This window comes from Enhydra lutris, unplaced genomic scaffold (genome assembly GCF_002288905.1).
Source record: "Enhydra lutris kenyoni isolate GAN:26980312 unplaced genomic scaffold, ASM228890v2 scaffoldscaffold32, whole genome shotgun sequence".
Classification (NCBI taxonomy): Eukaryota; Metazoa; Chordata; class Mammalia; order Carnivora; family Mustelidae; genus Enhydra; species Enhydra lutris.
Window position 1 is genome coordinate 17,844,152 of NW_019154116.1, and position 27,225 is coordinate 17,871,376.

General features: G+C 34.4%; 1 protein-coding gene across 2 annotated transcripts in view; it reads right to left on the minus strand.

Moving 5' to 3' along the window:
• LOC111153436 (cadherin 12) overlaps positions 1–27,225 on the minus strand; it is a 254,044-nt gene that overhangs the window by 185,210 nt on the left and 41,609 nt on the right. For both annotated transcript variants that reach the window (XM_022512453.1, XM_022512452.1), the window contains exon 2: positions 3,337–3,631. In XM_022512453.1, the coding sequence (XP_022368161.1) occupies positions 3,337–3,631 (295 nt within the window). The remainder of the gene's footprint in view (positions 1–3,336; positions 3,632–27,225) is intronic.

Consider the following 27,225-nt stretch of genomic DNA (forward strand, 5'->3'; position numbering starts at 1 on the left):
TAATAATAATACAAATCTTGAGTTGGATTACCTGGCCCCTCACTATTGCTCAGGAAATGGTAGGTCTTAATACAGAAATTATGATTCACAGCATTTATAAAATGTGTCATAGAGACCTGTTGATGAGTAACCCAATCAGCTGCTTCAAACTGACTTAGCTCAGCCAGAAGAAGATAATACAAGCACGAATAAGGGTTTAAAGATGTTACACCTGTCAGCTCCCTAGGAGAAGTTACTGAAACAGAAGCCATGCCCATGCATTAACCACAGGTATTAAAGAAGGCACGTTACTGTAAGTCATTGTTACTGTAGTGATCTTAAAGAATTAAGACCACATTCATAATGTCCAAATTTGTCTCCAAGGAGAAAGTCTGAGTTGGGAAAATATCTGGATCATTAAGTAATTTCCTCGGGTCAGAGTAAAAGCACTTTATCTGTGAATATTACTTCCACGGCATATTACATGTGGCACAAGATAGTAACAAAGTGACCTTTCTCTTAAACATCTCATAGATTACTAGAATTTTCTTCAACTTCCTGGAACAAACTATATTCCATAGTCTAGTAAATCTTAAATGTTGATTTTCCTCTGAACTCTCTACCCATCTTGCTCAACACCACTCCCCAAGTTAATATCCTTTGTTGAGTTTCACTTTAGTTCATCTCCATTCCACGTTTAATTGTTTATCACATTTTCAGACACACGATCTATTATGGCTAACTTGATATTTGCATAATAGTTTTGATGTCCCAATATTTCTTTTCTTTCTTTCTTTTATTTTTTTTTTATTACAAAGGAAGCTATTTTACTCCATGTATTTGTAAATTGGTGGCTTCTTCTCCAACATTGTCAATAACGACACTGTCAATTATTGGGAAGGGAAGTTATTTCCTAGAGATCCCTCAAACACAGATCCATAAAACTGACGGTGAGATTTGCTGTGCTATAGCTGTACTAACACACCATGGAGATCTCCATCTGGTCTTGACCCAAAGTAATTTCGATTTTCCAAAGAAAATTACACCGAGGCAGGAAGTACTTAGAAGGGATGCAGGAAAAGAAAGTAGAGAGAGTAGGACTAGGAGTAATCCTTGGACTAAGTGACTTAAGCAGGGACCATTTCCATATGGTAAGAAGGGTGCGCTTGGGAATGGAGCTCAGGAGCTCTAGGAGCCGAATATGATGGCCGGATGGGTGCACAGTAGTTTTTCATTAGCTTTAGATTGGTCATGGAAAAGCAAAAAAAAACAAAGGCCACAAGCCTAACTGGGTCTCCTGTGCTTTGGGTTCTGTGTAGAAGCAGGGTTTACTGGGAATGGCAAAGGTAGTACAGGGTAGGTATTTAATTTCTAATGTTTAATTCGTAAGTGATGTTTATACTTTTTAGTATACATTTGAAAAAAGAATATTATGTAAACGTAGTCCAATAATACCTAGGTGAACCCACAGCATGCAATGTGGTATCACATTCAAAAGAAATGCTCCTCTATTATTATTAAAAAAAAAAAAAAAAGGCAGGGAGGGTATGTTGAAAATCAGCTTAAGTATTTACTGGAGTCTCCTGAGTAATTGGTGAGAAATTCCAGTAATATCCTATGTGCAAATCTTAAAAAACTCATTCTTCCCTAGATCTTTCTGATATCTCAGCACAGTATGGCAAGTTATGTCTCACCTCAATATTGCAAAAGCTGGGATCACTTTGTTTTCTCACTTTCCTAGCCTGATATTCCAGATTTATTTCCCTCTTCAGGAGCTAGCTGTGAACTCCTTTATATAAGGGTTCAGAGTCTGCAGTCCTTCCCTTTATCCAAACTGGCACAATGAAAGACATAATTATTTATCTAATAAGACTAGAATTTTCTAATAATGTAGAGGGATGGATGTGTTTGCTTTAAGGATGTTATTTCTGTAATAGCCACTGAGGGTCATAAATTCATGTAAATATTCCAGTTTACACGAAGTAAGCCCTGGGTTAAACCATTTAGGTACAAAAGAGCATTGTCTTCTTAAAAGCCTTACTTTTTCTCAAAACAGTACCTTCATTTTTCTCTCCCAGTAAATTAAAAGGCACAATTAAAAAACTAGCTCTTCCCATTTTGGGGGCAACTTTTTAATAAGATACACTTCTACCCAATTATACTTCTAAATCTTTAGCAATCAGCACCATATAAGAAAAAAAAAAAAAGCAGCTCAAAAAATGTAGCAAGAACTGAGTAACAGATTTTCAGCCCTGTGTCTATACACTAATGTTTAAAATCTGTGTAAATGACTTTGAGCTGATTTCTCAGGTTGTAGAGAGAATATGATCTTTGAATACTTAGTAAGGTCATAGATAACAAACTCAAGTGAATTTGTGATGAGTCCAAATGACCATTCTTGAAGCCACTAACCTGCTTCTGCCCTCGGTTTAGTTTTTGCATGTCTGGGTTGGTTGTAAGGCCAACAGAAGCCCTCTGAGGAATGCCAGACAGGAAAACTAGCAGTGGCTCATGATAGGAGTTTCAAGTTGTAACCTCAGAGTGATGGGTAGCTTTATCTTACAAATGTGCTAGATACCACAAGTTACTTTGAAATAGAATGAGGGTTGGCAGTGGTGACTTTGGGATAAAAATTATTTAAAATTGTCATTAAAGCTGTCATCCTTGATTCATTGACCCCACAATACATATCTTAGAACTTTAAAATTTAGGTTGATAATGAAGTGTGAATTCATATCAAATTTAAATTATTAACAGTGGCAGTGATACTATAGCTAATTGTAAATTTATTCTAATAATGTGCTCACAATAATATTTGCTTCCTGTTTTGATGGCATAACTAAGGGTTACTTGTAATAAAAAAAGAAAACAATATCATCCTTCTGGAATCTGTATCTGTAGCTATAAAGGATACAACACACTCCTTTCTGGACCACTTCCAGACTCATAAGTGATACGTATTTTGGGTGATTTACTTTGAGCCAAGAATTACTACCTGGTATTTGTGGGTATGGTAGTTACCTTTAGCACCATGTAGGTACCTGGAATTGTAAAGACAATGGATTTTAGTAAAAATTGAGCTTCATACTTAATTACAAAGGAATTGTGTGGGTTCAGGTAAATGCAAAGATTGAAAAGTAGTGACAAATGTTATATATCCTAGATACTTATGTATCTATTTGTATATTTAGTATGGAGCAGAAAGGACAACAATGAAAATATAAATGAAAATAATTGTGTCTTATAGTAGAATAATAATCTTCTGGTTTACAAATAAGATGTTTACATCGACCTGCAAAAAATAAAATGTTGAAAAGGCTTCAGTGCATCTGACAAAATTTTGATTTGCCTACTCACCCACAGGAGACATTTCTGGGACACTAGCAATGTAGGGTCCATCCAAAAACTTTGGCTCATTATCATTAATATCCTGTACTTTGATGATGAATTCTGATTCAGGCTCCAGGGGCTTCCTGGTTTCTATGTCCACAGCCTGAGCACGGAGTGTGTAGAAAGGTTTTTCTTCTCTGTCCAGGCTCCTGATTGCATGGATGTCCCCTGTAGTTTCATCAATGGTAAAAACTGTGCCAGCGCCATCTCCCGAGAGGGTGTACTTAACAGTGCCCTCTCCTTTATCTAAGTCAGAATGGAGCTTTTAGGGGGAGAGAGAAAGAGAGAGACAGAGAACACCGTCAAAGGGATGGTTCCATAATAAAAATACTTGCAGTATAATTTTTTATCAGAAAAGTTGAAATAAAAATCTTATGGTTCTTTTTTCATTGTTTTCCTTTCTTCTTTTTCTTTTTCTTTCTTCTTTCTTTTTTTTTTCTAACTCTTTGATTATAAATATTTTAGAGACATACGAAAAGTAGAAAAAAAGCATAATAAACATTTATATATACATATACATCCCAGATATTCCACCATTTACCTTTTAATTTACATTTGACATTGAACAATGCAGGGATTAGGGTTGTTGACCCCTGTAGTTGTAGTAGTGCAGTTGAAAATCTGTGTATAACTTTTATCTCCAACAAGACTTAACCACAAATAACTGTTGAGTGGAAGCCTTACCAATAGTATAAACAATAAGTCAACACAGATTTTGTATGTTATTTGTATTATATCCTGCATTCTTTTAAAAAAGATTTTATTTATCTCTTTATTTTAGAGAAAGAGAATGAGCATGAGCAAGGGAAAGGGAAGGAGTGGACGGAAAGGAAGAGAATCCCAAGCTGACTCCATGTTGAGTGGGGAGCTCAAGGCAGGTCTCAAACTCATGACCCCGAGATTGTGACCTAAACTGAAATCGACTGAGTCACCCAGGCTTCCCTGTATTCTTACAATAAAATGAGCTAGATAAAACAAAATGTTATTAAGGAAAAATAAGGAAGAGAAAATATATGTACAGTAATTGTACTGTATTTATTGATACCATAAGTTTATGTATTTATGACAAAAATGCATGTAAGTGAGTTTTAACCTCCATGAAGTTTAAAACCATGTTGTTCAAGGATCAACTGTATTTGACTCATCTCATTTTTGGTCACACATCTACCCTTCCATTCATCCTTCTGTCAATCCATTTTATTTCTCAATGCATTACAGAGATTGTCTAAGTACTGCTTTCAAATACATGAACATGCATAAATACAACTAATTTGTTATCTGAATTTATTTCTTTTACACATTTTTGGAGATAAAATTTTCATAAAATGAAATGCATTAATCTTAAGTATGCTCATTTCATTTTAAGTAATTGTTGTAATAAATATAAATGAGCTCATCAATGCCAAATCAGAAACCCTCCTGAATATCCTAAATTAAAAAATCAATGACCTGAATGCAGTCAGAGAGAAGGTAGAAGAACTCAGAAAACATTAAACTTTTTTGTTTGAAAGGAGAGGAGAGATTTGGCAAACCAGATGGTTTCAGATATGTGTAGTGGAGTATTTCATTTTAACAGACTGTCTTTTAATGAGTTATTCAATATTACTCAGCCAAATGTTGGATAGAATCACTGATTATCCTTTCAGATTCACAGAAAAATGGCTTGCTCTAATTCATTCTATATATTTGAAATCTTATAATATAGAAAAGTTTCAAACTTCTAATTTTTCAACACATTTATAATTCACTTTAGTATAGCATGTAATAAGATACACATAACACAGAGGAGAGGACCAAACAGAAGAAAAATTATCTTTGTGATTCTGTGGGGCAATGTTTTTCAAACTGGAGTCCAAGAATTATTATTTTTTAAAGATTTTACTTATTTATTTGACAGAGAGAAAGAGAACAAGCAGGGGGAGGAGCAGATGGAGAGGTAGAAGCAGGACCCCTGCTGAGCAATGAGCCTGACACAGGGCTTGATCCCAGGACCCCAGGATCATGACCTGAGCCAAAGGTAGACACTTAACCAACTGAGCCACCCAGGTACCCCTGGAGTCCAAGAATTAATAGAAGATGAACATTGTCTTCGAAATCCATGAAGTATCCAATAATGTATTTATATGATATAAATATTACATTATTTATAGTTCTCTAAGAATAGGTATACTCATAAATATATATTTTATAAATAATATAAACACACACTATTTAAATTATATAGCATGTATAGTTTTATAAATACTATTTTTTATTCAGATGCTGATCTAAAATGTTTTAACCTATTCCTACTTATTTGGGTAGGGTCATCTGATATCAGGGTCCACATTTTTACATTTAAAAGGTCCTTCCAGCCAACAGACCAGCCAAAGAAAAAAGGTTAAGCTTTTAGTGTCCATAGTCATCTGGGCTATGCTTCAAAATTTGCATACAAGCACAGCATTCTTGCAAAATTTTCTGTAAGAATGTGTTCTGTATTTTTTTTTAATATTTCAACCCACACAAAAAAGCTTTGAAATATTTTAAATTATATAAATATCCTTTTGCCAATAGGCTTTCTGTGTATTAGTATTAGTAAAATCAAAACACAAAACACCAAACTGAACAGTGGCTGTATCTGTGTTCTTAAACTCAACGTTCTGGTCTAACTTCAGTAAAATAACATCATCCTTCAAATCAATGTTATTAAAATGAATGTGTTCATTTTGTGAATTTGTATTTACTTCAAAATTTTCTCTGAAAGTATATTTGTATAAGAGCATAACAAAGAATTGATTCCTGGGTCCGTGTTATAGTAAAAAGAATAAGAGAACAAAAAGAGGGCACATGATTTTGATTTTTCTTTCACGTTTCCGCACATTTTACTCAAGTCTAAAGAAAATTGCTATAAATGATGAAGAAGATTTTCCCCCCTATTTTTCTTTTTCTTTTCTTTTCTTTCTTTCTTTCTTTCTTTCTTTCTTCCTTTCTTTCTTTCTTTTTTTTTTTTTTAACAAACTCTTATGAAGCACAGGAAGTTTCAAGTGTAAAATCAAGCTGTAGATAAATGTACTTTGAACTTCCGAATTTCAAATTACATATTTCACCCATACAATTTAAGTATTCAACACGGCAGGTATTGCTCTTGCTTTAAAATTTATCTAAAGATATGAGACAGGCAAAAGCTCAATGCAAAAGTAAAGACTTTATAAACTGCATCCATTTTGCCAATGGCTTTGAGACTATGTGGTAATATTGTGGGAAACAAGTGAAAATTTGAAGAAGGTTTTTACAATGTGATCCAAGCAGAATTACAAAAAAAATCCTCATTTGGCTAAAATCAGAACTGTTTTCTTTTCGAACAGACATAAGAATAGAAAAGCAAATGTGTTTTCAGCTCTATCCAAGATCGAAATTAAATTCAGTTGCTGTTACTCCTTACTCTTTTACCTTTTTCTTCTAATCTAAAATGAAGTTTTGTAGAGATTGAGGCTTCAGAAGAAACATGTGAAAATACGTTAACATTTTGAACTGAAAATGAAGTTGATTAATGTAAAACTTGTGAGAGGATTAGAATTTTTAGAGCAGTTCATTACAGGACAATACCTCATAGGAGACCCCCTGCAATATTCTGTATTGTCAGGCAATATTTAAAATTAGTCAATTTTGATTGAACTGGCACATGAATGACTACCTTAAAATATAGGTATTTTTCCAACATCAGTTCTAATATTAAATAAGTGATGGCCTGATGTGGGTATTATAGATAACTTCTTTTATCTTTTCAGTATACTTTCAGTTATAGTGAGCATTTACATATAAATTGCTATAAACAAAAATATATATATATCTAAAAGAGTATACATATGGAAATATATTTATGTGCACTTTTATAATATTCACTAACTATATATACGTATAACATGATATAAAAAATCAACACTTGCAAAAATAACAGAATACCATAATTATACTTTAAGATCACTTGAAATTCTTCGGAAACATTTTTTTTAAAGTGACCTCTACCCCCAATGTGGGGCTCAAACTCGGAACCCCATGACTGAGAGTCACATCCTCTACTGACCAAGCCAGCCGGGTGTCCCTTTTCAAAATCATTTTTTAATGTGTGCATTACAGTCACTCATGGAAGTCTGAAGGATTTAATGGACACCGCTAATCCTTTCATAAACAATATGATGTATATGTGTGTGGGGGTACTCTCCTGTTTAGTCGCCTAAAGGGGTAATTATCAAGACCAAAAGCTTCATAATTTTTATGAATGAAAAAACTTGAAACTTCAATGATTTCAGGAATTGATCTCTGTAGATGAGATTCATTTCTTAAATCTTTCGGCAATTAGCTAATTCAGGATTAGCTAACTACTTCTTAGAGTCATTTGCATAAAGAAGGAGGGAGGGTTTCAGAAGGAGAATTCTCCTGACTTGCCTTATGTTTGGCCTATGTTAACTATGACAAATCATATGATGTCATTTTACACAGGGCTTTAAGCTACACATTACACAAAGCTGATAACTCTACAAGGATAAAATTATGTTCTTTTATAACAGTTTTAAAAGGAGGAATGTTTCTTATTCCAATTATTTTTTAAGCTGTTTCTGAGTAGGTGCTCACTGCATTGACTAAAACAGCCAACTCCAATAATACCATTTTTTAGTATTGACATTTAAAATTTCTCTCAGAAATAGAGTTCCATCAGTGATGGATGTAGAAATTTGCACTGTCCAAGCAGTTGTTTTGTGGAAATGGTGTTGTTATTTTCTGATTTTTTCCCAAGTCATCTCAGATGGAGCATGAAAATGAGATGCCAAGAGAGGCTTTAAAAAGATACTGAGGACCAGCTTCAGAGTGTAAGCAAATCTGAATTCCAGTGTTTAAAAGTTTTGAGAAAGCTAATCTATAAGTTAAGTGTTTACTAGCATCTCCTTGATTATATTTTAGAAACTGCTGCACAAAATAAGGGACCTATTCTTATTTTCTCTGGATTGAAAATACACATAAAACAGAAAATGCTTTCTATATTCTGTGTCCAGCAGTGATTTTATTTTCATTTGCTTTTTGCCACGATAGGGGGTGGTTACTGGTCATGGGGCACATATGAGTTATGTTGGAAGAAGAAATTTCTGATTTTGAAAAGGTAGTTTCTGCCTGAAAACCAAAATTTGTGTTCAACAAATATTGGATTTGGTGTACGTACTTGCAAATTACAAACCATGTGCCCATAAGAGACTCTGGTACATCACATAGTATTTTAATACCTGCCCGCCATATCATTCTTATCAAGATTATGGTTTCATACTTTTGTTCCCTGATGTTCTCATGAGACAAAAGAAAATGTGTAGGCACTATACCATCTTCCTTTACCAAGAATATTTTAAATAGAACTTCAAACCAACAGAAAAACTAGAAGAATGATCCAATGAAAACCTATATCCTCACTTTCTAGATTAAACAATTATTAACACTCACAGCATTTTGCTTTACTTTTATAGACTTTTTAAAATTGTAAACATCATAATAATTAACTACTTGAGGCTGACGCACCAACTTCATGAAAATAAGGCCCATTTCCTACATAATTTTAATGTCCCTATCTAATTTAAGAAAATTACTTAAAATACCTATCATCACTTAATAACCAACCGTTATTCAATTTTCCCCATTTGTCTCTTCAAATATCCTTTTTAGTTCTTTCTCGATATTTTGAGCATAGATCAAAGCAACTTTCAAACACTGCATTTGGTTTTTGTGTCTAATTTCCGTAAGTTCAGAAGGATCATGCATTTTGATATTTACTTATTTACTTATCATTATCTTTTTTTAGGAAACTAGTCTCCCTTCTGAATTTGCTGGAATAAGAAACTTCCTGAGATGTCCTTTAAGTCTTTACTGTTTTGCCTTAGAATATCTTTTCAGTTTCAAAATATGGATGAGCAAATGTGGCAGCATAAATATATACCCTACTTAATAGAGAGATCCTTGTAACAGGAGTTACAACATCTGCCTGCCATCTCTATAAACACATTCAATCCAAGGGAAAGGTTCCTTGTACAGGATATGCTTCAGCAAATTTTGGTGAAATAATGGCATGTAAATTGTAATACTCTTTATCAGCTTTCGAATGATTATAAAGCCCATAGAATAGTTTAATATGACGGTTCAACAGTTAGTGAATGTGATTTGAAATAATATTATAACTCTTCTATTTACATACGGGATCCCTCAGATAAACTAGCCAAAACTAGTATGAGAAAATCTTTTGCAGTTTTCTTTGGCTGAAATAATTTCATTATGTACAGAACAAACTACTTTTGCTATATTCTCCTCGGTGTACTTATGGAATACTTAGATTTTCCTTTTTTGTAGTTGTTTAGTGTCCCATTCATGCTTAGTCTGTTCTCAGAAACATCACAGCAGCCATTGTATTAGCTACAAAGCCATTAGATTATGTTCAAGGCATTGCTTACTGATGGGACCCAAAGATGATCTATAACTCTGCCTGAATAATGTTAGAATGCAAAATTTCTCTCAGAAGCCATGGAAGGTCCAAGAATATTTGACATTCTATTCCATTCTACTCCCTGAGGGGACTCATTTGTTCTTTCTAGCTTGATGGCTGCCATCTGGGGAGGAGGAAGACCACTTTACAAGGTTCTGCATTCCCTTTAACAGCCCACAGTGAGTTGAGAACTCCCCAGCCTGGATTACAGACCCAAAGCTATTTATCAGCTGGAATTATCTCACCTTCTATTTAAGGAAGTAGAAATCCATTTCAAAAAGGTCCATACCTCCCCAGAGGTAGGCCAAGGCAGAGCAAAGGAGAACAAAGACTATTTGCAATGCTTGGGAGCAACAAAATCTAATGTACTAGGATATATTACACATCTTGTAAAAGAAAAAACATCCTTTTCACCCAATGCTCTCTATCATTTTTCTTTTTCTCCTTGAATATTGCATGTATGGTTACGTATGAGGGGTATCCTAACTGATCTTTTGGATTGTCATATTTTACAACTTTAGCTCACGCAGATTACATTATGTCATTTGAGAGTGTCACAACATATTAATAGGTACTTCTGGAGAAGTTTGAGAGGTCATTGGCGTGGTGCCTGGATTTGGGAGAAAAATATGGGAGAAGGTTAAAATAATTTCTTCCCTACATTTCCAAAGCTGTAAAACATTTTTCACAAAGTCAGGTTTTAGGTAACAAAACATTTCCTGACAATAAAATATTCTTATCAAATTTTCAGTAATGGAATCTCTATTTGAAATGAAAGTGAATTTATGTATGATTTCAAATGTGGTTGTTTTTCAGAATACTAGATAGTGTCATTTGTGTGATTTATTCTACATTCAAAATAAATTTTAATAGGTGAGTTTTAAGTAATAATTATACATTATTACAATTAGATGTCAGTCATTAACTTATTGTTACTTGTTACTATTTCTCTGTATTATTGCTTTTATTATTAGCCCTTACTGAATACCAGGCATTATGTTACAAATTCTAGAAGATTTAGTTCTCAAACCAATCAGTAATATGCTAGCATGATAAATAAGATAAATGGACTGTTTAATCAAGATGTATAATTTAATTTCCAAAAGTTACATGTTCTATCCTAACTTCTTTGTATATGCATTTAATTATTTTAATAAATCAGACAGACCCAAATCTTACCTCTAATGTAAAACATGGAATGACTGAAATCCATGACCATGAGCATGAAACATTAAAGTTAGAATCCCAAACCTGTGACTTCTTACCTGGATGTTACTGTATAAGTTGCTAAACTTCTTTGGGTGTCAGAATCCTCATACATAAAATGTGGATTCTAATACTGATATCATAAAATTTGGAGGGTACTGTAGAGAACTTCATAATGTCTATTTCCCTTTGTTTCTCTCCATTTACATTCCAATGAGCCCAGTATAACGATATTTGTTTCCATTTACATTAATTTATATTCATAGATACAAGAAAACTAATTGGATCCAAAATAATGATAGAAAACACTATCAAGCTTCTACTTTTTCCAGGCAATTTTCTAAAGGTTTTATATGTCTAAAACCACTTTAATAGTCAGAACAACCCTATAAGGACAACCCTACTATTACCATCCTCATTTTGCAGATGGATAAATTAGGCACAGAGAAACTGAGTTGGCTCAAGACATAGACACAAAGCTGAGATTCAGATCAGTCTAACTCCGTGTATCCTTGAGACTAGCACTTCAGCTCAATCAGTTCTCTTTTAATTTGAGTCATATAATGTCATTTTCTCCCTTAACTTTCAAAACTGGGTCTCCCTTAAGAGGAAAGGACAAACAAATGGTCAGAGCCACATATAAAACCTGCCCAAGTATTAGTTTTGTAATACTACTACAGTTTGAGCAAAACCGGGTTGCATTATTATGGACACATTAAAGAGAATAGTTTTATTCAAGAACACTTTGTACTGCCTGTTAGTGATTGCACTGGGCACTAGAATAGAGAACATAACAGTATTTGCTCTCAAGGAGAGAAGTCCAGTGGGGAATAATTTGGATCATAGCAAAAAAGATATTCATTCAAAACACTGTGTATCTTGGGGCACCTACATGGCTTAGGTGATTCCAGCCTACATGTAAATTGTCCATTCTTGATTTTGGCTCCAGTCATGACTTCAGGGTCTTGAGATCAAACCCCACTGCCTCTCCCATCGCTTGCTCTCTTGCTCTCTATCTTTTAAAGAATCTTTAAATAATAACAAATAATAAATCTTTAAAGAACCACTGTCTTTTTACAGTTTTGTGTCTCTCAAATCATACTCTTCTATAGAAGTTTTTCATAAGCATATACTACATAATTAAAAAGCATGTTATGTTTGTGTTTTTATTTAAAATACAAAGTAAGACTACATTTTAGTTAGGAATCATCTTAATATACTAAGTGTCAACTACATATTTGGAACAATTAATAGTCAACTAGAAAAAAGTGAACAAAATTTATCTTTTAAACATACAATTATATCAACAAAATATTTCAATGAAAAATAATTTTTTCTAAGGTTCTGCACATTGTTTATATCATTTGTTTTGACGCATATAGAAAACCATTATGTTAAAAACATAATGGAATAATTACATTTCAATAGAGAAATAGTGTGCCTTTTCACAAGAAATAATAATCAAATAAACAGATATGTCCGCGTGTGTAGGAACATTTAGACGTGTGCATATTTGTATATGGCAGAGAAAAAAGAGAAAGAATATTTGTATGTGTTTTTATGTGCTCACACATGCAAATTTTGCAAAATGAATAAAAGGCCAATAGATATGCATTCTATAAAACAACGCTCTTAAGAACACAAGCTGAAAATTACATTATCTGCTTATTTCAAAGGTGGTTTGAAGGTGACCCATTTTCTGTAGTGTGCATTACTGTGGGGATTGCTTTATGTGTTCAAGCACAAAGCTACCTCACTGAAGTCTTTTATTTCCCTTCCTCACTTTACAATAACTACTTTAAATGGATTTTGAAAGTATAATATCACAAATGCAGAAAAAATAAATCCAAGTACTTAACCAGTTGCTTTCTTTGTATTTTGAGTCAAGCTGTTTCATGTCAATTTTACTGTTAAGAATTCATATCTCTCAGTCTTATATCCTATAACAGTGTCATAAATATTATTTTATTTGCATGATAATATATACATGAAATATTCATTTTTGTCCAATAGTATGAAAATGCTAAATCGCGATGTGCTAATGAGAAATAGAAATAGTGTCTATTCTATGTAAGAAATGCACTAACTGAGAGGTTTTTCTAAAATCTCTCTTATAAACACATTAAAGAAGGAATCAGTCTCAGGGTTCACTCGTTTTCCACTTGGGATAACAGGATTTCCAAGAAACTTCCAAAGAGGTAATAGTTCCACTTTGACTTTGACTTTAAAAGGAAAAAAAAAATAATAAGGGATTAAAAGGAAAAAAAATAAGGGATAAAAAAAAAAAAAAGAAAGGAAAGGAAGAAAGAAAGAGAGAGAGAAAGAAAGAAAAAAATGCAAACAGCTCTCACAGATGCTGGAACGTCAATTTTGACTGCTTTTAGCAAATATATATTATTGGATTCCTGAGAGAAATAAATCAATTTCAAGCTATTGAAGTTTTAAAGGTCAAAATTATTTTTTTAAAAGGAATTCAGGATTATAAAAGCAGATGCTTAATTTGACATTGAGACCTTAAATGATGAATAAATCCCTCAAAATGTAATTGGTTTTCAGAAGAAACTGAATTGCTTTATTATTAAGTTTTCCTAATAATTCATGGAATCTATAGAATTGCGTGTGTATATGTACATGTAACACATTTTCTGAAAACTGACATGAATAGACTGTATAGTTATGTTATTTCCAAAATCTAAAAAAAAAAAAAAGAGAGAGAGAGAGAGAGAGAGTCTGTTTACTGATCTCCTTAACCACTTCTAACAACTTTTCTCTCCTATCTATCTATCTATATATATATATATATATCTCCTTGGTTGCTGATTAAGATAAGCTATATACAGAATTTCTGGGACTAATCAGGGTCCAATCATACTTCATTGTATTATTTTAAATCATAAAACTTGTGCATATTCAATACAGAATTGAAATCACATTAAGACTTAATTCTCAATTATGGATGAACTCCAAAATATGTTGTGGTAGGCAGGATTCTACCATATTACTCAAGGCTTCTCTCCCATTAGTGTACATTTTCCCTGAATGTTCCCCAGGACTGTGAAGACTATAAATTTAATTCTTATGGTTATATTATGTTGGTGGGCCAGACCTAATCACATGAGATCTCTAAAAGAGTGAGAGTCCCCCCACCTCAGGGGTAGAAAGAGGAAGTTAGAGAGACATACTCCAGCTGGCTTAGAAGAAAACAAATGGTCATATTTAGAATTGCTGATACAGAGGGGCAACCTTTAGGAGCTGGCAGCAGTCCCACATCCCCACTAGTAGTATAAAGAGGACCTCAGGTCTATAGCGAGAAAATAAATTCTGCCAACAGTCTGAATGAGCTTGAAAGCTATTTTGTCCCCCTCAAGAAAGAGCTTGACACCCAACTGCCACCTTGGTTTCAATCTTGTGAGGCCTTGAACACACCCCCCCACTATTCTGTGCCAAATTTCTGCTGCAGAACTGAGTCTTAAGCTGTTCCATTTGAGAGAATTTGTTGTGGAAAAATGGAAAACTAGTACTAATAAATAATTAGAGAAATCCAATATTATTGTTACTTCATTTTTAAAATCATGACTTTTGATTAAAAGGAAATTTTGATTACTTGGTTATGTGCCTCTACTGACACCAATTCTTTTAGGGTTCCTGAACCCAATGTATGGAGTAGTGTTCCCCCACTTGCAAGACCAAGCAATTCTCAAACAGCAGCAAGATGTCTAAGAATCCAACTCAATTCTGACACTGTCTGCCTAGAGATAGCATCAACTTCCGGAGGTTAAGGGCTCAGTCCTACAAGACTACTTCCCAAGCCTCACCTCAACTCCAGTTGCAAGCCCCAGGCTGTTACCACACCTGTGCTTCTGACTGATGAGCTACAGATTGGAGGTTCCAACAGCCAGCACTTTAGGGTCTTTATATTTGCTAGAGTGGTTCAGAGAACTCAGGGAAACATTTACTTATGTTTACCTGTTTATTTAGTGATATGATAAAGGATATGAATACAGAGCCAGATGAAGAGATAGATAAAGGATGTATAGCTTACATGCTCTCTCCAGGGTGCCATTCTCCCCCGTCTCCATGTATTCATCAACCCAGAATCTCTTTGAACCCAGTTTTTTGGGGTTATTATGGAGCCATCATGGCATAGTCATGATTGACTAAGTCATTGGCCATTGACTGATTCAGTCTCCAGTCCTTCTCTCCTTTCTTGAGGTCAGGGGATAGGTTTGAAAGTTCCAACCCTCTAGTCAAGCCATTGGTCCTCCTTCCAATGAGCCCTTGCCCTTTGGTGGGATCCAAAAGTCACCTTTGTTAATAACAAGACACTCATGTAATCTCAATGGCTTTTCAGCATTTTTAGGAAGTGTGGATGAGGACCAAATATAACTGAGAAATATATATTTCATTATCTGAATGACCAAATACATATTTCCTATAAATCATTATGTCACAGTATGTCACAGTGCCTCAATTTTCTGACACATTATTTAATTTGTTTGCTTGTTGAATTCTTCCCTGCCTATATCCCTACTCTACCATTTCTAGTAAATACATCTGCTACTTCCTTTGTATAAGTGATTCCATACACATTCACTCTGTGAATCTAGTAATATTGTTAATCACTGCACTTTGTCCCTTTGACCATACTACGGGCAGAGATTGCAGGTCTGGCCAATGTTAGCATCTGCCTTTCCAGTCAATGAAGTAGCTGACTACTAACCAAGATAGTTTCTACCTCACTCTGTACTCTGCACACCATAAAGGAGGTGCCTTAAAGATAGAAGAAAATTAAGTCTATATACAAAAGGAGACTGACAGAAATAAGGGAAGAAGAGAGGGAGTCTTTCTGAGAACATCACATTAATTCCTGAAATTGTCTGGACTTTTCCTCATAGAATGAACTCATAAACCTCTTACTCTGAATTTGCTTTTGTCAGTCAAAAAAAGAAGGAAACAAACAAACAAAAGAAAATCCATGTGCCTGGGTGGCTCAGTGGGATGTCTCTGCCTTCAGCTCAGGTCATGATCTCAGGGTCTTGGGATCAAGCCCTGCATGGGGTTCTCTGCTCAGCAGGGAGCCTGCTTCCTCCTCTCTGTCTGCCTCTCTGCCTACTTGTGATCTCTGTCTCTCAAACAAATAAATAAAATCTTAAAAAAAAAAAAAAAAGAAAAGAAAATCCAAAGCAAAACTGCTCACTTTATTTTTCCATGTTATTGAATACTAATTGTATTCCAGTGCCACAGATTTGGGGACAAATTCATCAGTAAGTCCTCAAAGATCAACATAGGTAAGGAATCTGTTCTACATCCAAAGTCACTTAAAAAAAACCACACACACACACACACACACACACACACACACAAAGTGCAGCAGATTTTACTATTGCTCCCTCTTCATCTTTTATGCAATTTGAAACAACTCTGTCTCTTGTATTAGGTCAGAGTGAAATATCTGCCAATCTAAACTTAGGAATAAGAGAAACCTGCACAATTGATCTCCTTGCGCTGATGTTGGGATCCAGGGCAGAGCTTTCATCAAGCAAACTGTTGCGGGAAGTCAAATAAGTTGTGTTGTCTCATCTGTACAGACACACACTTTCTGGCAAAGGTCTCTGCTTCTGCCACTCAAATAATGACAGTAAATAAACTTGAATCAAATCCATAGCCCCATTCATTGTATCATGTTCCATATCAGAATTCTCTAAGCCAGGCATTCTAAGGATTTATCTTTAACATAGAATGTCTTACAACAAACCCTTAGCAGTTACTCATTATGCAGAGTATAGAAGGAAGGAAGAAGGGCCATGGTTTGCCATACCTTCCCAGTCCTAGACCCCAATTCAGATAACGGGTACACACTGGAAAAGTAGCAATCCACACAATGCTTTTGAAATTTTCTGCTTGAACCTTATGATACGACAACTTAACTGTTGCCTAAACCCAATCCCCTTCCTTTTTGTGGGTAAACACTTTGGGCTGAGGATAATTTTCCTTTAATTCCAAGTTTCGAATCCTCTCACATAAAAAACCACAAATAATGTTGTATTTTAGTTTAAAACAGGCTGCATTTATTGCCTTATAAAATGTCGAGTAGTTTTGCTTCTATGATCCTTCTATGCTTGCAGAAAATAACAAGGTTTCCACTCATTTTATATCTTGAAGACTTCTCTGAGAAGTTGGCAAATCATTTGTTGGTTTTGAGTACACACTTGCTGCTAATGATGCTTGAAATTTATTGGCTCTGTTCATAGGAAGGAGCATAATAAGGCATTTGAACAGTCAGCTCAGTTATATATCAGTTCACATACAAAAAAGGAAAAAGAAAAAAGAAAAAAAAAAGCTGCCTATCTAAGGTGTAAGCTGTATCTTTTGTGTCCTAGAACAATTTTTACCATGATTCTTAAACTGGCCACTCCAGACCGCTGCATAAATCCTTAACTGAAGAAGCTGATCACTCTGGCTATCTGCCCATTATGTTGCTTATAGGCAAGAATTAAGCCAAATTATCCTTGGGATATTTAAAAAACATTGTTAGTGTATTTTACCTTGGTAAGAAGGAGATTTAAAAAGAAAAGAAAAAATGGCCTTCGTGCACGGCTTCTGTCATGGCATAAAATCAGGCCTTTGAAACTGGAAAGTACCTTAGAAAACATTGTTATAATTCTTTCATTCCACAAATGAAGAAACAGAATTAGAAAGGCTAAGTGATTTCCTCAATATCATAGAGCTAGTTAATTACAGAAATCAAGAATAGAAACCAGGTTCTCCAACTCTCTGCACAGCATTCTTTTCCATTATGTGCAGTGAAAATATCTGCTGCTATTTTCAGGCAACTTGGCTCATGAAAGTCACCTTATAATGTTTAATAAATCAAAATGTTTTGTGTTCATAAACTTTAAAACAGTTAAAAGTAAAAACAACAACAACAACAACAACTTGGTTTTCTGATGATTTCAGATAAGATAAATCCCATCTACTGTATCTCATCAAGATTTCATATGTAAATGTGGTACGGCATTTATGTGAGGGAAAAGTCAGTAGCACTAAAAAGCATCAGGGACGGAGAATATAGATTAATGCCAGGATTAGAAATGACTCCATCAATTTCAAGCTCCATTAGCAACACAGGGAAAATAACATGGAAGTCGACATAAGTTTTATTATCAGACTTGGGTATGTGTGTGGAGAAGATAAATTTAAAAAATGGGATTATTTGATTATTAACAATTATACTGATATTTTCCACTTGAATAATTTATACAAATGTACTAATTATTTTTATAAGTATTATCTTCTTTGACATAGTTAATAATCCTTTCCTCCTTAGCATTGGGAATGAGGAGCCTCGGGTTTGGAATACCGAAATACTAGTCTAGTATATTGTTGCTCAAAAGTTGAGAACCTGGAAACAAAACTCAGGTGTCCTGACTTAGTCTAAATAATGCATAATGCACTTTCTTTATTTTATTTTATTTTTAATTTCACTGTAAGCCATTTTGTAAATTTTTCAACAAAGAAAAGGGAACCTTTCACCTGAACATTTAACCCTACTTAAAAGGCCCCAAACCTACAGTCATGAGGAGGCAGTATTGGTGAATATTTTCTGTACTACACATCTTTTATCACACATTATATATGGTGGAACATAAAATTTTACGAAATTATAGTTACATGCTTGAAATGGATTTTAAATCTTTCCATTTTCTATGTCACAAGTGAGAGTTGTAAACCTGAAAAATTAAAGCTGCAATATAATTTATCTTGCCCATAAATAGTCTACTATACATTATACAGTTTTTGAAGTAAACAGTGACAGATAAGACTAAAAGTGATATTTCTCCATGGGAAACTATGTGATAAATTGCTAGAAATGCCATGATATAACTGGAATTATGTCACTTGAATGTAAAATGAAGATTCTCAGCTTCCTACTTTTATACACAATAACTAGTTGTGTATCGGTTCATTGAGTACAATTTTCTTTTTTATAGGGACACAAGACTCTCTCTCTCTCAGTAGTTATCAAAATGTCAAATAATACATGTACTTTTAATAGTCACTTCTCATTTGCTTTTTTAAAAATATTTTATTCATTTCTTAGAGGGAGAGAGAGAATGAGCAGGGGGAGGGACAGAGGAGAAGGAAAGGGAGGAGCAGACTCCCCGCTGAGCAGTGAGCCCAACATGGGGCTCAATCCCAAATCAGGACCTGAGCCCAAGGCAGATGCTTAACCGACTGAGCTACCTGGGTATCCACTCTTAGTCATTTTTCTTTATACTTCAAATAGGTAAACCAAATAAATACAGAAATTCCCAAGCTAATAGATTATAAATAAGTAATGTTCCTGATTATATATGGATACTAATAAAATCTACAGTGATTTTACACATCATGATAATGTTTTCAATTTGGGGATAAACATTTTAAAAGTCGTTGCATGATACAAGTGATTTGAGAGCTGTGGATATGTTTCCTTAGAAGGAAAACATTCTATAAAAAGTAAGGGTTTTTTTTTAAAGATTTTATTCATTTATTTATTTGAGAGAGAGAGAGAGAAAGCATGAGAGCGAGAGTGGGGAGGGTCAGAGGGAGAACGAGACTCCCTGCTGAGCAGGAAGCCAGATGAGGGTCTTGAACCTGGTACTGCAGGATCATGACCTGAGCCAAAGGGAGTCACTTAACCAACTGAGCCTCCCAGGTGCCTATATAAAAACAAGTTTTAAAAAAGACTGTTCTTATTTTGAAGTCTCTTGGTCAGATAGATGGAGATTATGATAAAAACCTATGTGTGAAGGGGAAAAGAACTTCAACATTGGGGTTCAAATGGTTTTTCATTCTAACTTTCTCAACACTGTCCTGTATAATTATTAATTTTTCTCCTTCCTAACCCTGTGTATTTAATTAGAATAAGCACTACCTGCACACACAGGGGGCAAAAATGATAAAATTTAGTCATGTAGCAGCAATAATAGTCAACAAGGGGAAAAGGGACAAAACTAGAACATTCCTTCTTTATTAAATCTGAAAAATTAAGCTTCCAAATTACATACACATGCACCACTATGGCAATACAATTCTAGTTCCCCCTCCATAAATCGTGTATGTTTTTTACTATTAGCACCAACATTAATTTTCTCCTTCATATTATATTCCAAATTGATTTTATATGGTAAGGAAGATTCAAATCATTTCTTGTTTGAAACTAGATCTAATAATTTGGGGTGCCTGGGTGGCTCAGTTGGTTAAGTGTCTGCCTTTGGCTCAGGTCATGATCCTGGGGTCCTAGAATGACCCCCACATCAAGCTCCTTGTTCAGCAGGGACCTGTTTCTCCTTCTCCCTCTGCCTGCCACTCCCCCTCTGCTTGTGCTCTCTCTCTCTCTCCCTGTGTCAAATAAATAAATAAAATATTAAAAAAAAAAAAAAAAAGACCTAATAGGGCTCCTGGGTGGCACAGTGGGTTAAGCCTCTGCCTTTGGCTCAGGTCATGATCTCAGGGTCCTAGGATCAAGCCCCACATGGAGCACTCTGCTCAGCAGGGAGCCTTGCTTCCCCGCCTCTCCTGCCTGCCTCTCTGCCTACTTGTGAGCTCTTCTTCTCTGTCAAATAGATACATAAATAATTAAATAAAATCTTAAAAAAAAACCTAAAAATTTTGTCATAATTGTGACATCAAGTCACATTAAAATATTTTAAAAAATTGTGTATTTCTCCAAAATATAAGAATCACCAGCCTACTTATCTGGAATTATCTGAGTAAAATCTCATTGATACTAATTCTTTACAAAATATTGCCAGGGCCAGAATTTTAAGAATAATAATAATAAAGAGCTTCTTACATTAAAAAATGGGGGCACCAGGTGGCTCAATCAGTTATGCACCCAGCTCTTGATTTCAGCTCAAGTCATGATCTCAGTGTCCTGGGCTTGAGCCCCATCCTGGGTTCTGCACAGAGTTTTCGTGAGAATTCTCTCTCCCTCTCCCTCTGCCCCTACCTCGGCTTGGGTGCTCTCTCTCTCTCTCTCAAATAAATAAATAAATCTTAAAAATAAATAAATAAATAAATAAATAAATAAACAACTGGGCTGAATCCCTAGATCTCAAGATCATGACCTGAGCTGAAGTTAGATGCTTAATGGACTGAGCTACCAAGGGGCCCCGGTGTGATTTTCTTCTCTTGATCTTACTCTATTCTAATCCTTTTCACTAATATTTCTAATTCTCCTTCCTTTTATATATCTCATTCCACATTCATGTCTCTAGACTCATTGAGGAAACCATCTTTACACATGGGACCTATTTAATTGGGGAGGAAAAGTGATCATAGATAATAAGTAACACACTGCAAATCATGCCTACATCTCAGATGAACAGTATTAAGAATCAAGTTATTTTTTCCAATTAAAAAGAATTTAGTTAAATACTTCTTTTCACAATACAATTGTCTTTTTACATTTATTTTTATTTTTTTAATTAACATATAATATGTTATTTGTCCCAGGGGTACAGGTCTGTGAACCATCAGGCTTACACATTTCACAGCACACACCATAGCACATACCCTCCCCAATGTCTATACAATTGTCTAAATAGTTTAATGTGATAATTACAGACTACTCTTATTATATATTTTTGTGGCTTGCTCTAACCAAATGTGATTATTATAGTCTAAATATTAATTTTCAAATTGTGGTTCATGACTCATTAGTGGATCATGAAATCAATTTAATGGGTTAAGCTTTTCATTAATAAATATAATTGAATGAAGTAGAATAGAATGTAATTGAATAGAACAGAATAGGGCAAATTACCATTATGCATTGTAAGGGGATACATTTCCTTATGAAACATTTTTTTTTAATTCCAGGATTTTCTATGAGTGGGTGAGTATGTATTTGTGTTGGGTATCGAAATACATTACTTCTGGGGGGCATGGTCCAAAACATTTTGGGAGACACTGGGATAAATGTTATTGTTAGCTTTGTAAAAATAGATCAGCAACATAATATTTTTGCATTATGTCAATTAGTGTTGAAAACAAAGGATTGTTAACAGTTTAGCGAGTCACAGACTGTTCTGCTTTAAGTATATGTGACCATTCTTATCTAGCTAACTATGATCTTTACGTGTATCATAAAGACTTTTGATTTACCAGGGCTTAATTCCAAGCTGGGTTAATTCCAATGGGTTAATTCCAAGCTGCCTTCTTGTCACCACTTACTAGGACAAATCTTCCTTACCCTCTGTCAATCATTGTGTGCCAGTCTTATTTGATAATGTTGATATCCTAAACATCCTAAACATGATCCAAACAATACGAGTTTGATTAACTTCATGGTTAAAGTACATGCACTCTGAATTAAAATTCTAAGTAGAAATATACACCTTTGTGGTTATCTTTACTTGGTTATCTGTTTTTTTTGTTTGTTTGTTTTGTTTTGTTTTGTTTTTGTTTTTGCTTACTTTAGTACAATAATAAAAGTAGATACGTTCACTGAAAAAAAATTAAACATATAGAGACAACCTATTCTTTTGTGTTACTGAAGTGAACATCTCTGGTGAACCACAGCTGGTCTCCTAAGTTAATTCACGCTTTAGTACATTACAAAGAACAACAGCGATTCCTTTACTAAAACAATAGTAGCTCTTGATTTCTTTCTTTCTTTCTTTTTTTCTTTTTTTTTTAACAAATTAACTTTTATTTATTATGCTTTCTTAGCTGAGACTCACCAGTTCTTTTTCATGTATCAATTAATGCAGACCTATAGCTCCACCATGAGAAAATCATTGTTCAATCATCTCTAGATGCTTTTTTGTCACATACTTTTATCCTGGTCTTAAAAATGAAGCATGGACAGTTAACAAGCAAACTTGAGGCCATTTTCTCTAACATTCCCATTGTATCTAATATTATTTGATTCAAAACATGAGTCTAAGAGCAAATAAAAATTGACTTTCCTTTTTCAGTCCAGGATACAGACCCATTGAACTATCTCTTCAGGTTTGATGATCCATCAGTTAACACAACACTGTTTTCACAAGAAATATGATTTGATCTGAAAAGAACTGCAACAGCCTGAAACATATATTCCCAGAACATGTCTCCAAGAGTACTGAGGCCATTAAATGACTTCCATAATGTCTGTGATAAATCTTACTATTAGTGAACAGTATCCGTTAAAGGCATCTCTTTGGAACTGCTAGTCTAGCCTACAGGTGCCCAGGTGCTGTGGAATTTTCCAGTCATAAACATGGGTAGGTCTGTCTATCAAGTTTTTTTTTTCCCCCAAAGCAGTGGACTCAGCAATAGTTTAAGCCTTCCTTTTAAATTTATTTTTAATTTATTTGTTGTTTTTACGTAGATATAACATAGACTACCATTTAAAAGCACAGACTTTGGAGTTAAACTGGCTGAGTTTGATGTTATGACCTTAAAGAACACAGTCCGCTTCTTTGGTGCAAAATGAGAATAACAGTGACAGCTCTGGTAATTAAATAGCAAACGCAAAGGGTTGAGTGCAGTGTAAAAATTAAGCACTATTAAGCATTAGCTATTATTTTCCTTCTAACCATTTGTGTATATATTCATGTCTTCATTGTTACCTGAGCTGATCTGCTCTTTTCCTATTAGAACGAAGGCTTGGTCATGGATAAACTCTTGCCTTCTGTTTCTTCTTACGCTTAATGTTCTTCTGTTCTTTTACGCTCATATTTGATATTCTGAGCCAACATCTCTGTGTCCTCTATAAATGTCACATGGAATATTGAGACTGGATCTGCCTGATATCAAATTATTTCTGCAGGCAAAATAAATGAAAGGGTATAGGAAATCTCAAAGAGAGCAGGAAGACTAGACACGGGTGGGCACTTGACCCGATTAACTTAGACCAAAAAGCAAGGGGCTTGATTCTCAGTTCTTGATTCTTGCTGTCCCAACTCAGATTCAGTTTATCACCATGACCATTTCTAAGTGTAAGGGGACATACTTATTCAATCTCCAGTCACAAGGTGCCTGTTTTACTGGCTGGAAATTTTGCAACAACCAGGAGGACTCACATCCCTGCCATGTAGAAGAAGCAAAGATAATCACATTTAGTCTTTAAGTAGTGGCGGGAATAACGCAAAAATGTTTCTCCTGTCATACCTAGGAATACAGTCAATGTGCAATTCATTTTACTATATTCTTCAGCCATAAAAGTACATTTACACTCTACTGAATATCTACTCAGCTTAAGACAAAGCCTGCCATAGTTCTTGAAACCAACAGATTGTTTTCTCAGAATTGTTTACTGACATTACTAGAAAAAAAGAAGTAATCAAAATTTCATTGACACTCCGTTTTCTTTCTTCTGAATATCTTAGTCATTGAAAATCATTATTGATTACATGAATTTTGAGAAAAAATGGGAAGTCATCTAATATTTCGTATCTACTGCACACAAATAATGTGCTCACTCTAAAATTTCTCCCATATTATAAGTTAGAAAAGAAATGTCAAGAGATGTTCAGTATCTTGCCCAGTCCTCGGTAGTTAGAAGGTAGGGAGCACAAATGCAGATGTAAATGACTCCATACTTTCCCACTTTCTACCTTTACTCGTTGCAGCTTTCAATCCATGATTAGTCCAATAAGCATTTCAGTAAATGACTAAATCATAAAAGACAGTAAGATATGTTGTCTTTGAGGCCCCTTAGGCTACATGAACTGTTCCTTTTAGCAATCTCTTTAATGATATCCTAGCCTTTTGGGATCTGATTGCAAAGTTGTTAATGAGTACGGCAGTCACTGCTAGTGGTCTCTCCAATATCTATCTCCTTTCTCTTTATTAATAGAATTCTTCCATATTAATAGAATCCATTTTCAATGGACTGTGTCTCAGCTAGCAGTATGTCTGCTTAAAATGTATACCTCTCCTTAATAATTTGGAGCCAAGGTAGATATGGGATTCCACCCAGGCTAGTGAGATAAACTTGAAGAACATGTTTGGGGGTTTTAGGAAAACCTTTTTAAATGGACAGACACATCGGTATGTAGTTCTGCTGCTTTTCTTTCATCTTTCCTACTTTTTTCCTTCACCTTTTCCATACGTCGCTGACACAAAGACTAGGCACATAGAAGCTACTTTGCAACACGGGGATGAAAGCAGAAAGCTTGATATGAAGAACCAGAAAATCAAAAGGCCATTTTTTGATGCTGTCTTGGAGTTTCCATGCCAGACCTAAGGTGTTCAATTCTGGGATGCTTTTTACACAAGAAAAGTAAATCTCTACTTATCTAAGGGATTATAATTAGATTTCTATTCCATGCATTCTGACTTAGTAGGTATTTTTCCTCCTGCAACAGTATTTATGTTTGTAAACATTATTGCAATTTATAGTAAGAATCACAACTATGTAAAACTTATTCTTAAACCTATTTAATTTGCTCTATAAATTCTTTTTTTTTGTTCTATAGATTCTTAAGCTGATCTAATTTACTCTATAAATATTCAATTGATAAATAGAGCATGAAAAATAAACATTTTTGATTGAGGTATTCTTTGCTGTATTTTTTCCTAAATAAATACCTTATGTAAAGAGGACATTATCATGAACTGTTTAATAAATAATGAAACCACCAGCTTGTAAAGAATTTTAAAGGACAAAAAAAGGTAAGAGGAACTCTCTCTTTAAAACACAGGGCTACCCTCATTGTTGCAAATCAGATAAGACTCAAATCTTGTATTCTAATAATACAATTTTCATTGTTTAACTATATTTTCCAACAAATATAAGATGTATAAGATATATTTTAACATATATTTTAAATATAAGATAATTAGTTCTTTATTGGCTTTATTCTCCATATCCATTCTGCTATTGAGCTAAAATCCAATCAAACCAATTACCATTGTCTATTTTTAAGCTGTATGTTTGAGTATCTCAAGTAATATGTTTGAACAAAACTAGTATTTTAGGTTCAATCATGAGGTTCAATTATTTCAATACATAATATTATATAAAATTTGGCCATAACCTTTTAGATGTCTTCGTTAGCCAGGAGACACATCATGAAATAAAATATTCCAGTAGCCTACAGAGACAAAATTCATTGTGCACAGTAATACTGAAAATAATCAATATAATGAATGTTTATATAAACTCAGATTTCCTGACTAAAGTATGATTCTCTGAAAATGGTCTCAAAATAGATACAAATAGAAGCACTTGTTTACTGAGTGCTCTAAGAAAAAGTTTGGAATGAATTTATAACTTATGGATATTGGCCTAATTGGCCTTGTTTTGAACATTATAAAATTGTACTTTCAAAAGTAATGTAGCTGAAGAAAAATATATGAACAAAAATGAGCTTTTGATTTAGTGTATATATGCCTAAAAAGTGAATATTTTTCATTTTAATGATACCTGTGTGGTTACTACACATGAGTGTTAAAAGGCCTTACCGCCAGTCAGAAAATGGAATTTGCTTTTGTAAATTTATGAATAACTTTTCCCTTATATAATACATAACGTTTTCAGGGTGATGCCTGTATATTAAATGTGTATAAAAAAAACTGTAATCTTTACATTTTCTCCAAGTATTCATGTGAATAATATTTGAGTTGGGGAGAGAATCAGAGGTGTATTTAACTGGAATTAGTAAATGCAGTTAGCTTTCATTGTTAGTTAAAATGTGATTTTTTTTTTTTTGCACTTCTGTTCCATTGTCAAAGTAACTGAAACAATTTTTTTTTTTTTTTTAAGAGAGAACAGGACAGGGAGGGATGGCTGGGTGGGGAGCAGCAGAGGGAGAAAATCCCAAGCAGGGTTGATGCCCAGTATGGAGCCAGATGAGGGGTTCAATCTCACGACCCTGAGATCATACCCAAGCCAAAATCAAGAGTCAAATACCCAGGGGTGTCTGGGTGGCTCAGTAGGGTAAGCCTCTGCCTTCAGCTCAGGTCAGAGTCTCAGGGTCCTCAGCAGGGAGCCTGCTTCCTCCTCTCTCTGCCTGCCTCTCTGCCTATTTGTGGTCTCTGTCTGTCAAATAAATAAATAAAAATATTAAAAAAACAAAAACAAAAACAAAACAAGTCAGACACCCAAACAACTGAGCCATCCAATCATCCCAAGGTAACTGAAACAATCTTGAAACTCAATCACTAACATGCCAAGT